Raw genomic sequence first — 12850 nt, forward strand, 5'->3', positions numbered from 1 at the left:
AAAACTTGCATTCAAAGAGTTCTTTCTACAACACAACTTACAAACTCTTTGTCGTCTTTTCAGATCTACAAAATATTTTCTTGAAAAGAATGATGAACACGAAGAAGCTTATCAAGATGGCCAAGAAATGGCAACAGAGAGCAGCCCTACACAGGAAAAGGATCTCATTCCAAAGATCAAGTACTGCTACTAGCTCAACCGCTGCAGAGAAGGGCTGTTTTGTGGTTTACACGACAGATCGCACACGCTTTGCTTTTCCTATAAGTTACCTGAGCAACTCTGTTTTCCAAGAGCTCTTGAAGATATCTGAAGAAGAGTTTGGCCTCTCCACGGACGGACCAATCACGTTGCCATTCGATTCGGTTTTCTTAAAGTATCTAATCAAATTGGTCGAAAGAAGAATGGACGGAGATACGGAAAAGGCTTTGTTAATGTCGATCTCTAGTGCAAGATGTTCTTTACATTGTTCTTTGCAACAACAAGAACAGAGTACTCAACAATTGTTTGTGTTTTAGAGTTTCTTTAGAGAAGAGAGATTTTTTTGTAAAGATTTAGATATTTTTATACTATTATACATGAAAAAAGTTACCACTACTGTTTGAAATGGGAAAACTTGATTTGTACAACAACAAAAATCCACAATTGGGGAAAGTGTTCACATAAGGAACTGAATGTCCGAATCTGTGGATGAGGCAAAAATAAACAAGTTTTCATAAAAGTACCAATTCGAAATTCTGAAATTCTTCTAAAATCATTGAGAATTGTTTAAGAATAAATACCATGTCCCAACCGGATAAAAAGCAAAATAAGGAGACATAAAAAAACTGGTAAAGAATCTAACTTTTGTCTTCTGTAAGAACATCTTAAAAAACTCTTGAAAATTGGAAATTACTTTCTATAAGTACAAAGAACAAAGCCAAGAATCTTGGGTTTAATAAGAACTGCCTTAAACTTGAAGCTATGAACTTTACAACTCTCTAATCAACCTTTCTTGTATTACCAGCAGCCTTAACAAGAAAAGAACAATACGAGTTAGTATATAAAGTAGCTTCATTATGCCTCATTCCAAATAAGAACAAACTTAATTTCCCTCATTCTTCTTTCTTGTCCTTCCTTCCCGCTTTCGTAGTTTTCCAAAAGGCGAAATGGCGGGTGAGCAAATGAAACCGGTTGCCTCTGGACTTCTTGTGTTGAACTTCTGCATGTATGTGATCGTTCTAGGCATTGGAGGATGGGCCATGAACCGAGCCATCGACCATGGATTTGAAGTCGGTAAGTTTAAAGAACTAAGTTACAACTGGTTGGTTAACGATTATGATTACTAACCGTTTCTCGAAGTTGTATGCTTTTGGCACAAACTATTTGTTCATGAGCTTCTAACATTTCGGGTTCTTTTGAAAACAAATTTGAGCAGGGCCTAATTTAAATCTTCCAGCACATTTCTCCCCAATATATTTCCCGATGGGAAACGCAGCGACAGGATTCTTTGTGATATTTGCGTTGCTGGCGGGAGTGGTTGGGGCGGCTTCAACTATCTCAGGGCTTAGCCACATTCGATCTTGGACCGTGGGAAGCTTACCGGCTGCAGCCACTGCTGCAACTATTGCATGGACCCTCACAGTCCTTGCCATGGGGTAATATAAATTTAGAAAACCTCTCTTGTTTCACAAGCAATCGCATCATCTTTTAAGACATCGATGGTAAGACTAAACATTCTTTCTTCCACAGATTCGCTTGGAAAGAAATCGAGCTTCAAGGGAGAAACGCCAAACTGGTGAGACTCTCTCTATTCTAGAATCTCATAGACTCAGTTTAGGAAATCTCAGAATTATTGACTTCATGTGTCTTCTTCTCTGTAGAGAACCATGGAGGCGTTCTTGATCATACTCTCAGTCACACAGCTTGTTTACATCGCCGCGGTTCACGGCGTGAAGAGACCTTAAGGGATCATGATGGGCTTTTGGGGTTCTTTTCTTCCGTTCGTGTCAATCATCCGAAACTTGGGATTGAGTGTGTGCGAGTATTTGTATTTGTGTGTGTGTGATTTTTAAATTCATAGGAAGCTTAAGATGAATTCATGCATTCTTTATGTACAAAAGGATCAGAGCTTGTTTTGTGTGTGTCACTTTGTGTTCATGGAATAAATTCAAACTTTGAGGCTTGGTTTCGATCAAACCTCTTAAACACATCTAATGAACTACAGAAGGAAGATAGAGAAATAGAACTATATTTAGTCTCATGAATCTAAAATCGGTATAATGAACAAAAGAAGACTGTATTTCAAATAAAAAGAAAAAGAGATTTAACCCTATCAAGGATGTTTGGTCTTGTTCTCGTATGTTGCTAGCCCNCTTGGAAAGAAATCGAGCTTCAAGGGAGAAACGCCAAACTGGTGAGACTATCTCTACNCCCCCACATTATTATCTATCAAAGACATGATGTACAGAGAAGAGTGTACGGACCGCAAATCCTGTTTTTTTGGTTGTCTTTTAAGTTTTGGCTGTCAAGCGCATTCACCTTTTTATGTATCTCCTGCTCTTCTGCTGCAGGACAATGCAGAGAAGACACGTTCATGAGACAGGTTTAACATAATAAATAGATAATTTTGATAAATATTCATACAAACACAACAAAAGGATTTGATCCCTGAGGAAAAACGAAGAGAAACTAAAAGAATCTGATCCTTTTGCTTGTGGAAAGATGTTAGTATATGAGTTTAGGCTAACTGCTATTTAGAAATGATTTTTTGGCAACCCAAATAAACAACATCAAGGTAGCTAATATCAATCAAGACTTGCAAACAAGAAAAATGAGAGAAGCTAACTTAAGGAAGTGAATTTTATTACATAAACACAATCATATTTTTGAAGAAAAGAATAATGTGCGAGATACAATTATGCATCAGTACATGATCAGATTGCTGCGAGACTATATTTTTGTTGTAGCTCAAACGAATTTTCTCGTTGTTGAATGATCAAGCATGAGTTGTGTTGTTAGATAGCTACATTAATTCTAACCAATTTCAGTAACTACTAAAGGAAGAACAAGCCTCTCAGAAATCGGTTTAAAAGTGAGTTAACTGTTTGGAACTCTGAGCTAAAGAATCTACTCAAGAGCCATTGGCAATCCAAAATCTAACTCCAAGAAGCCTCTTATTATACAATAATATAATATTTACAGACTTAAGTGATGTAGTTCAGTGATAATATATTATAGGAGTTCAAGGAAGCCATCAGAAGAATATCACAATTGAAGGCCACGGGAGTTCTTAGTAATCAGGAGCCTCAACCAGATTAAGTATATCTACCAAGAATCATAAACCAAGACTAACCTGTGTTTATCTATCAGATCCTGTCATAGCATCAAACAACCCGCAGCAGCTTAGCCATGAAGTCCTTCGGACAACTGGTGGACCAGGCAGCAATAGACACTGCATACATCAAGAAGATTCAGCCAACTGAAAAGAAACGAAAAACACATGTATATGATGCAAAAAGGAGAACGGAGATGCTACCTTTTCCTCAGAGGATACTGGAACTTCAGAGTTGCTTACGCTCTCTACATTTTTGCTAGTTTCAGCAGCAGATCTTGGAAGAGTAACCACCACCTTACTATTATTGTTTTCAAGTCCCGGAGATGGAAGACTCTCTCCGTTTTTTTCAGACTTCTTTTTGACCAAGCTTGAGTGTGTTGAGGTCTCATCAACATGCTCACTCTTTTCAGAGGTCACTGCTTTGGAGAGAGGAACAACCACCACAGGTTTGACAGACTCAACAACGGGAGTGATTTCCGTAACTGGATTACCACAAGCTACATGTTTGGCTGTGTTTTCAGAAGAGGAATTGGTTGATTTCCCAACAACACTTTTCTTGTAATCAGTTCCTCTTTCAACCGCAACAGCATTGCCACTTCTTTTGGGTCCAAGTCCCTGAGTAACATCTCCATCTCTAGATATCTCCTTAGCAGCATCTTTCACCATACCAGAAGAGGATAGAGCAGCAGCAGCAGGTGAATCTTTTTCCCCAAATTCTTCATTTCCTTGAGAACCACCAGGGGAAGAACTCAAACTGCTATCATCACTTCCCCTTCCATGTTCATCATTCCCTGAGAAACGTTTTTTGTTAAATCAAAATATCAAACAACAAATCACACCAATAAGATTAGAGTGATACGAGCCAAATCAAAACAGATCTCTCCCTATACACCTAAACCATGAATTCTATACTAATTTCTTCAACAACAAAATCATCTATCGACCTTAGCAACAACGAATCGTAAAGAAAAAAAAACGAAAACGAAGCGGGTGGTGAGGGTATGAAATGTACCATGGAGATTATTATCGCCATTGAAACCCTTATGGTTGGTAGTACTAGTAGTAGCTCCACCAATCGCTCCTTGCTGCTGCTGCTTCCTCTTCAAGGCCTTTCTCTTCTTCGCACCGGACGGCATGATTCGATTCGGGTCGTCGCCGGCGAAAAATGAAACTGTTTTTTCTTCTTCGCTTTAAATTTCAAAATTTGTCTTCTTTCTCCTCCAGTGTGTGAGTTGGTTGGTGTGTGTGTGGACTGCGTTCTCCTTTTTGTCTCTATGTTGGGCTAAACCAGAATCTCCCACAGAGGAAAGAGATAAGGAAGTCTTTATTTATTTGATTCACTTTTTAAAAAAAAAAAAAAAAAAATTAATTCAACTTGCCTTAATTAAAAATTTATTTATTCAACAACAATACATTTCCATTTCTAATCAATTTCAACATTAGAATTTACTCATTTAGAAGATTATACAATAAATTAATAAAGTTGGGACCATAAAAATTTATTAATTTAAAAAATTTTAATTTATCAAGAAACTAATAATTATTAATTCATAGAGAGACTTTCCTAATTTGATATTTTTTTTCAAAAGAAAATTTTTAAAATAAGAATGAATAAATATAACTAATCTTTTGATAGAATGAAAATAATAATTATCATATTTTAAAGAGAATATTCAAAGTTTTTTATATAATAATAATATTAGAAATGAACTCTAACAAAAATTAGTATATATACATATACCTATATTTCGATTATTTTGTATAATTATTATTTTATATTATTTATGGACCATATATTTATAAAAAAAGTTCAAAAAATATTATCTTATTATTTTATCAAATTTTGTCCAAAATTATACTAGCCCAATTTGAATTGAAAAAATATATTCATTTATAGCAATTATTATTTTAAAAAGTATTAATATATATATATATAGGTTCTACTGTACAATGAACATTTATTGATTTTCACTATTTTTGGATGATGCAAAACTAAATTTGTTATCATTGATATGGGTTTTCTTGTTGACGAATCTGTTTTTTTTTTACTTTTTTATTTTTATTATTATTGAATTTCACTATTTTACCAATACTTACGAACATAAATTACTGCCTTATGTAACTGTGAAGTGATTACCGTATTGGGCCACCTTTGTTACTGCTGTTACTCTGGCGAGTTTTACCACCATTTTAGAACCAATGGTTTCAATTTAGAAATCCGAGTCAATGATGCATTAAGCCAATGAGAAAATAAAATATAGTAGACATTTTCCATTTTTAAAAATAAATATTTGTAAAATATATTTGTCAACTACAAATTAGAATATCCTATTTTTGATGGTTTAAATTTTAGTTTATAAAACACTAATGTAAGAAACTACTAAGAATGTAAGCACTTTTTAAGTAAGAGGACTTTGTCAGTACTCAGTCGTAGAGAGAAGACAAAAAGCCTCTGTGAAGATCATCATAATCATGGCTTACCACAAACTTAAGCCAAGTACTCAAAAACGTGATACCCACCTGCCCAGAATCCATAAATGATGGCTACAAAAGAGAACCCCACCTGAGGGAGGCAGAGAGGAACACATACCCTGTTCAGAACTTTGCTTTCGCTTAAAAAAACACAAGATGAGAGCCACGGGATCACTAGTTACGTTTAATCAGAAGATTATGCGGCGTTGTAAGAACCTCCTGATCAGAATCACCAAGACCTGTCCCAGACGCCATTACCGGCAACTGAAACTCGAGAAAGATTCTTCTTCTTCTTCCTCATCATCATCATCATCTGGGAAGAAAGCCACAAAAGTGTTGGCTTCATTCTTCCTCTCTTTCCAGAAGAAGAAGCAGAAGAAGGAAAAGATGAAGCGACTTAACGAACTCAGGAGTTTCTCGGATGCCGTCAGTGATAGGAAGGCATCAAACACTACTGAATCAAGAACGAAAGTATTCCCATCTAATGTCACGCCGTCTTGGCTTCGTCAAGGTCAAGAAGTCTCACAAGGTCATGATCCACCTAGAGACAGCACAAGCGCATTCCTTCCATGACTCAAGAAGTCCAAAACAACTCGATCGAGTATCATACGTATTGCTTTCAATTTGATTACATGGATGTTGCAGTAGGATATCTCATTGTCGTGTTTTTTAACACTAGGACCCTAATCTGACTGCCTCAGGATGTATTATGAATGCAAATTAATCGAAAAAAAACTTTGTATTAGAATCAGAAATGATGATAGTTCAAGAGTAACACTACGAAACAAATTTCTCCAAACGGAAGAGAAGATAGACATCAAATAATTTTATACATCTATCCTACAAAGCACGGACCAATGGCTTCATTCCCTAACCCCAACCCTGGGTGGAGGGTGGGGGATAACACATCTCAACTCACCGGTTCCAACCAGGTGAATGTCCTTGGATCAGTTCTTGGCAACATCTCGTTTCTCAACTGTATGATGACCTATAAAAAAACAGGGGAAAAACATTCAAGATATGAAAAAGATTCTTAACTACAAGAATGAATTTAAAGAAGAAAGCAAAACCAAAACAGATATACACACACAATAAATGCAGTAGCTAAGACAAAGTGAGAACAAGATTTCCTAAGACCCCTCAAACGAATACAACCGTCACAGCCTAATAGAAGTGACCTTAGATTTAAGCCACACACACACAGCATNAAAAAAAAAAAAAAAAAATTAATTCAACTTGCCTTAATTAAAAATTTATTTATTCAACAACAATACATTTCCATTTCTAATCAATTTCAACATTAGAATTTACTCATTTAGAAGATTATACAATAAATTAATAAAGTTGGGACCATAAAAATTTATTAATTTAAAAAATTTTAATTTATCAAGAAACTAATAATTATTAATTCATAGAGAGACTTTCCTAATTTGATATTTTTTTTCAAAAGAAAATTTTTAAAATAAGAATGAATAAATATAACTAATCTTTTGATAGAATGAAAATAATAATTATCATATTTTAAAGAGAATATTCAAAGTTTTTTATATAATAATAATATTAGAAATGAACTCTAACAAAAATTAGTATATATACATATACCTATATTTCGATTATTTTGTATAATTATTATTTTATATTATTTATGGACCATATATTTATAAAAAAAGTTCAAAAAATATTATCTTATTATTTTATCAAATTTTGTCCAAAATTATACTAGCCCAATTTGAATTGAAAAAATATATTCATTTATAGCAATTATTATTTTAAAAAGTATTAATATATATATATATAGGTTCTACTGTACAATGAACATTTATTGATTTTCACTATTTTTGGATGATGCAAAACTAAATTTGTTATCATTGATATGGGTTTTCTTGTTGACGAATCTGTTTTTTTTTTACTTTTTTATTTTTATTATTATTGAATTTCACTATTTTACCAATACTTACGAACATAAATTACTGCCTTATGTAACTGTGAAGTGATTACCGTATTGGGCCACCTTTGTTACTGCTGTTACTCTGGCGAGTTTTACCACCATTTTAGAACCAATGGTTTCAATTTAGAAATCCGAGTCAATGATGCATTAAGCCAATGAGAAAATAAAATATAGTAGACATTTTCCATTTTTAAAAATAAATATTTGTAAAATATATTTGTCAACTACAAATTAGAATATCCTATTTTTGATGGTTTAAATTTTAGTTTATAAAACACTAATGTAAGAAACTACTAAGAATGTAAGCACTTTTTAAGTAAGAGGACTTTGTCAGTACTCAGTCGTAGAGAGAAGACAAAAAGCCTCTGTGAAGATCATCATAATCATGGCTTACCACAAACTTAAGCCAAGTACTCAAAAACGTGATACCCACCTGCCCAGAATCCATAAATGATGGCTACAAAAGAGAACCCCACCTGAGGGAGGCAGAGAGGAACACATACCCTGTTCAGAACTTTGCTTTCGCTTAAAAAAACACAAGATGAGAGCCACGGGATCACTAGTTACGTTTAATCAGAAGATTATGCGGCGTTGTAAGAACCTCCTGATCAGAATCACCAAGACCTGTCCCAGACGCCATTACCGGCAACTGAAACTCGAGAAAGATTCTTCTTCTTCTTCCTCATCATCATCATCATCTGGGAAGAAAGCCACAAAAGTGTTGGCTTCATTCTTCCTCTCTTTCCAGAAGAAGAAGCAGAAGAAGGAAAAGATGAAGCGACTTAACGAACTCAGGAGTTTCTCGGATGCCGTCAGTGATAGGAAGGCATCAAACACTACTGAATCAAGAACGAAAGTATTCCCATCTAATGTCACGCCGTCTTGGCTTCGTCAAGGTCAAGAAGTCTCACAAGGTCATGATCCACCTAGAGACAGCACAAGCGCATTCCTTCCATGACTCAAGAAGTCCAAAACAACTCGATCGAGTATCATACGTATTGCTTTCAATTTGATTACATGGATGTTGCAGTAGGATATCTCATTGTCGTGTTTTTTAACACTAGGACCCTAATCTGACTGCCTCAGGATGTATTATGAATGCAAATTAATCGAAAAAAAACTTTGTATTAGAATCAGAAATGATGATAGTTCAAGAGTAACACTACGAAACAAATTTCTCCAAACGGAAGAGAAGATAGACATCAAATAATTTTATACATCTATCCTACAAAGCACGGACCAATGGCTTCATTCCCTAACCCCAACCCTGGGTGGAGGGTGGGGGATAACACATCTCAACTCACCGGTTCCAACCAGGTGAATGTCCTTGGATCAGTTCTTGGCAACATCTCGTTTCTCAACTGTATGATGACCTATAAAAAAACAGGGGAAAAACATTCAAGATATGAAAAAGATTCTTAACTACAAGAATGAATTTAAAGAAGAAAGCAAAACCAAAACAGATATACACACACAATAAATGCAGTAGCTAAGACAAAGTGAGAACAAGATTTCCTAAGACCCCTCAAACGAATACAACCGTCACAGCCTAATAGAAGTGACCTTAGATTTAAGCCACACACACACAGCATTACTTGGATCATTAATTCCAATAAACCACAGCTAAAATTGGGCTTTTGACACAAAGCTTTCGTCATTTGCTAAACAATCACATTTGATATTATTAAACCTTTAAAAAATCAAATTGCTTATCACATTCATCAAAGACTCAAGATTCCTTTAAAATTTCACTCACGGGGCTCCTATTACAAAAATCAAGCTTCTTGCAGTAATCACAAAACCACAAAACCTAAAAATGAATGGTGTTTTGTATAAATTATGAAAAACCCAAACAAATCGAGAAGCCTACATTTATAGATAAAAACGAACAGAATCAAGAAAAAAAAAAGCAGAGAATTAGGAAAACACAAGGCAACGCAACCAAAATTGAGAACAGAACCCACAAATCAAAAAATAACTCTCTAGTATATATATATATATAGCAAATCTTACCATTTCCAAGGAATCTCTATACGAGTTTGAAAGAAGTGAAGCCATGGGCGTAAAACTGTGCTAAATAGATCCAGTTTTGGCAAACTAGAAATTAGTCTTAAACCCTAAAAATGAGAAAGAGAGAGAGAGAGAGAGAGAGAGAGAGAGAGAGAGAGAGAGAGAGAGAGAGAGAGAGAGAGAGAGAGAGAGAGAGAGAGAGAGAGAGAGAGAGAGAGAGAGAGAGAGAGAGAGAGAGAGAGAGAGAGAGAGAGAGAGAGAGAGAGAGAGAGAGAGAGAGAGAGAGAGAGAGAGAGAGAGAGAGAGAGAGAGAGAGAGAGAGAGAGAGAGAGAGAGAGAGAGAGAGAGAGAGAGAGAGAGAGAGAGAGAGAGAGAGAGAGAGAGAGAGAGAGAGAGAGAGAGAGAGAGAGAGAGAGAGAGAGAGAGAGAGAGAGAGATTTAGAAGAGAGCTTAGGAGAAAGCGAAAGCGCACAGATATCGATGAAAGAGTGTTATAGAGAGGAAGAGAGAGAGACTTGTTGCCGTTACGCGAGTCCAAGGTGTCTCTTTTGTTTTTTTTTAAAAGATTCAAACTTCACTGTTTACTTCATTATTACTTTTTTGTTTTTGTTTTTAAAGATGTTCTAGAACATACTTTTTCCATGTCCGATAACTCCGATCTCATCTCTATATAGTACACACACAGTGCATTTAAGTAGTACAGTTAACTAGTTTTTTTTTTTTTTTTTAACATAAGTAGTATTAAAGTTTGCCGCTAGAGAAGCAGAACAAAACCATTCACCAAAACGGACCTTTCACACCATACAAAAGAGCCACGGGTCAATGTACGTACTCTTCTTCTTCTTTCTTCTTAGCGTCTTCAGTTTCTTGCACTTTCCCTATAATGTTTTACAATTACTTTTCATTAAGAACACTGAACATCCCCAGAATTCTAAAAAGTTATAAATCTTAACTGATAATAATAAATAAAAAAACATTTGCCTTTGGTTGCTTCGTCACCACGGTAGGGAGCATTCTCCTGACGAGAGCTTTTTAGTCGAAATCTCATTTTTCTCTGTTTCTGTCTCTGTTTTAATTCCAAACTTAAACTTTATTATATGAAACAATCATTAGAAAGAAAAAAATGAAACCCGCGCACTTAAATGGGCCTGATGGACCAAAACTGGGCTTTATACTAAAGAATAAATACTACGCTCTCTCTCTCCACCGTCTTTAAAACTGGGAACGGACTCGACGGAGCGAAGCGAACGGAAAAAAAGTAACTAACTGATCGAGCGAGCGAACGAGCGAGTGAGCAAGAGAGAAAATGGTGGTTGTTGAAGATTCTTCTGTATCGACGATGATGGCTGCAGAGAACATCGATCCTAACACCCCGACGAACCCTATCCTCAAAGAGAAGCATGTCCCGGCGATTAAGGCCTATCTCCTCCGTCGAAGATGAAGGTCCGTCGAAGGAGAAATCGATTCTTTCCGGTGGGAACGACTTCGCGTCGAAGAAATCAACAACCGTAATCAAGAAATCGCACTTGTTCCAGAATTCTTGGGCATTTTGGTTCGATACTCCATCTTCGAAATCGAACCAAGTCACATGGGGAAGCTCTTTGAGATCTTTGTATACATTCTCTTCTATCGAGGAGTTCTGGAGGTCAGATCTCTCTTTCTTGTTTATGAATTTACGGGAGCAAATCTTAGCTAGAGGGAATTGGAATGGATTCATGGATTTGATTGAGTAGAAGCGTTGCTTTCATTGATTTGCTCAAGTTTTGTATTGGAGAATGCTTACACTGGTATCTGTACTTTTTTCTTTACTCAGGAATAATGATCAGGTTCTCATTTATTGTTTCCATCTAACAAGCTAGTTTGGTTTTTGTGTGCCTTATTTTATTCTATGTTAAGGAATCTTATATCTGTGTCATGGATGGATGAGTTTAAAAACTTGTTAACTTCTTGTATCAGTTGTATGTGATAAAGGGCTGTTGTTGATTACTTGATGCAGTCTTTACAATAACAGTCATCCTCCAACCAAGTGGGTTCCAGGGGCCGATCTCTACTGCTTCAAACATAAGATTGATCCGAAATGGGAAGATCCTACCTGTGCTAATGGAGGCAAATGGACTATGATGTTCCCTAAAGCTACAATAGAATCCAATTGGCTTAACACGGTATTTGTGACGTTCAGGAGTTTATTGTAGTAGTTTTTTTTTTCCCTTGGCCATGCTGCTTGTTGTGATGTTTGTATATCCTTGTTTTAGTTACTTGCGTTAGTTGGTGAGCAATTTGACCACGGGGATGAGATTTGCGGGGCAGTTTTGAGCTTCAGAGCAAGAGGGGACAGGATCTCTATATGGACAAAGAACACTGCAGATGAGGATGCTCAGGTAATATAAAAAAACCTTGTTCTTAAGGAAACATATATAACATGTAGTTAGTGAACTTCCCTATTTCCCCGAGTTCTTAACCAAAAACTAATGAGGAGACTACACGAGAAGAGAATCTAATCTCGTTCACGCAATAACACATACATACATTGGCTTAGTTTTGTAGCAGTTGGGTTTCATCGTTTCAGTAAACTAGGGCCAGGATCTTGGTTTTGATATCTTACTGCGGTGTTTGTTGCAGCAAAGCATTGGAAAGCAGTGGAAGGAACTTCTTGGTTACAATGACACAATCGGAGTTATAGTTCATGTATAATTTCTGCAACATCTTTGTGTTCTCCTAAAACTAAACTACAATCTCCCTGCAATTGTTGTGACTTGTCCAATTTGTTTTTTTTTTCTTTTCAGGAGGATGCAAAAACTCTTGGTCGTGATGCTAAAGAACGATATACTTTATGAGATGCACAGTTTTACTTGTCATAGCTTCGCCGGGGGGAAAAAGAGAAGACTTCAAATGGAAAGCCACTTATGTGAGAATATGATCTCTAGTTGCTTCTGATCTTATCTTTACTGTAAAAGATGCACATTTTTAGTTGATTAGTTCTCATTTTCAACCATCAGAGAACTAGTGAAACGGGTTTGTATTAAATGTACATAATTTTCTTAATTTTCTTAGTGGTATAAAGAATAAGGAAAGTTTCGATACTAATTTTCGTACGTTAACGTTAATCA

General features: G+C 35.8%; 5 protein-coding genes and 1 pseudogene across 6 annotated transcripts; 5 read left to right on the forward strand and 1 right to left on the reverse strand.

The window, feature by feature from the left end:
- Positions 11–594, forward strand: LOC104776980 (auxin-responsive protein SAUR64). Its single transcript, XM_010501160.1, has one exon. The coding sequence runs from the start codon at positions 90–92 to the stop codon at positions 513–515; it is 426 nt and encodes a 141-aa protein (XP_010499462.1). The 5' UTR covers positions 11–89; the 3' UTR covers positions 516–594.
- On the forward strand, positions 1058–2188 carry LOC104776981. Its single transcript, XM_010501161.1, has 4 exons — positions 1058–1272; positions 1415–1634; positions 1729–1774; positions 1860–2188. Exons 1-4 carry the CDS (start codon positions 1146–1148, stop codon positions 1941–1943), a joined length of 477 nt encoding a protein of 158 aa, XP_010499463.1. The 5' UTR covers positions 1058–1145; the 3' UTR covers positions 1944–2188.
- Positions 2212–4600, reverse strand: LOC104776982. Of its 2 annotated transcripts, XR_002037511.1 has the most exons (5): positions 4326–4600; positions 3515–4104; positions 3332–3430; positions 2412–2543; positions 2212–2350 (listed from the first exon to the last, which is right to left on the reverse strand). XR_002037511.1 is itself a non-coding variant. In XM_019243722.1 (4 exons), exons 1-3 carry the CDS (start codon positions 4447–4449, stop codon positions 3338–3340), a joined length of 807 nt encoding a protein of 268 aa, XP_019099267.1. In that variant the 5' UTR covers positions 4450–4600; the 3' UTR covers positions 2416–2540; positions 3332–3337. The 2 variants fall into 2 exon arrangements, 1 of the variants encoding a protein (XP_019099267.1); XM_019243722.1 differs by lacking the exon at positions 2212–2350 and having other exon boundaries at positions 2416–2540.
- Positions 5815–6749, forward strand: LOC104776983. Its single transcript, XM_010501164.2, has one exon. It carries the CDS (start codon positions 5942–5944, stop codon positions 6356–6358), a length of 417 nt encoding a protein of 138 aa, XP_010499466.1. The 5' UTR covers positions 5815–5941; the 3' UTR covers positions 6359–6749.
- Positions 8148–9082, forward strand: LOC104776984. The gene has a single exon (XM_010501165.2). It carries the CDS (start codon positions 8275–8277, stop codon positions 8689–8691), a length of 417 nt encoding a protein of 138 aa, XP_010499467.1. The 5' UTR covers positions 8148–8274; the 3' UTR covers positions 8692–9082.
- LOC104776985 lies at positions 10940–12817 on the forward strand (annotated as a pseudogene).

The sequence above is a fragment of the Camelina sativa genome, chromosome 3, assembly GCF_000633955.1.
Source record: "Camelina sativa cultivar DH55 chromosome 3, Cs, whole genome shotgun sequence".
NCBI classification, from domain to species: Eukaryota; Viridiplantae; Streptophyta; class Magnoliopsida; order Brassicales; family Brassicaceae; genus Camelina; species Camelina sativa.

Excerpts from the sequence above, each read along its gene's own strand:
- LOC104776980 (XM_010501160.1), top strand. The coding sequence starts at position 90 with ATGATGAACACGAAGAAGCTTATCAAGATGGCCAAGAAATGGCAACAG.
- LOC104776981 (XM_010501161.1), top strand. The coding sequence starts at position 1,146 with ATGGCGGGTGAGCAAATGAAACCGGTTGCCTCTGGACTTCTTGTGTTG. Across the intron at positions 1,635-1,728 it reads CTCACAGTCCTTGCCATGGG|ATTCGCTTGGAAAGAAATCG; the intron begins GTAATATAAATT and ends TTTCTTCCACAG. Across the intron at positions 1,775-1,859 it reads AAGGGAGAAACGCCAAACTG|AGAACCATGGAGGCGTTCTT; the intron begins GTGAGACTCTCT and ends TCTTCTCTGTAG.
- LOC104776982 (XM_019243722.1), bottom strand. The coding sequence starts at position 4,449 with ATGCCGTCCGGTGCGAAGAAGAGAAAGGCCTTGAAGAGGAAGCAGCAG. Across the intron at positions 4,105-4,325 it reads TGGCGATAATAATCTCCATG|GGAATGATGAACATGGAAGG; the intron begins GTACATTTCATA and ends AACGTTTCTCAG. Across the intron at positions 3,431-3,514 it reads CAGTATCCTCTGAGGAAAAG|TGTCTATTGCTGCCTGGTCC; the intron begins GTAGCATCTCCG and ends TGATGTATGCAG.
- LOC104776983 (XM_010501164.2), top strand. The coding sequence starts at position 5,942 with ATGAGAGCCACGGGATCACTAGTTACGTTTAATCAGAAGATTATGCGG.
- LOC104776984 (XM_010501165.2), top strand. The coding sequence starts at position 8,275 with ATGAGAGCCACGGGATCACTAGTTACGTTTAATCAGAAGATTATGCGG.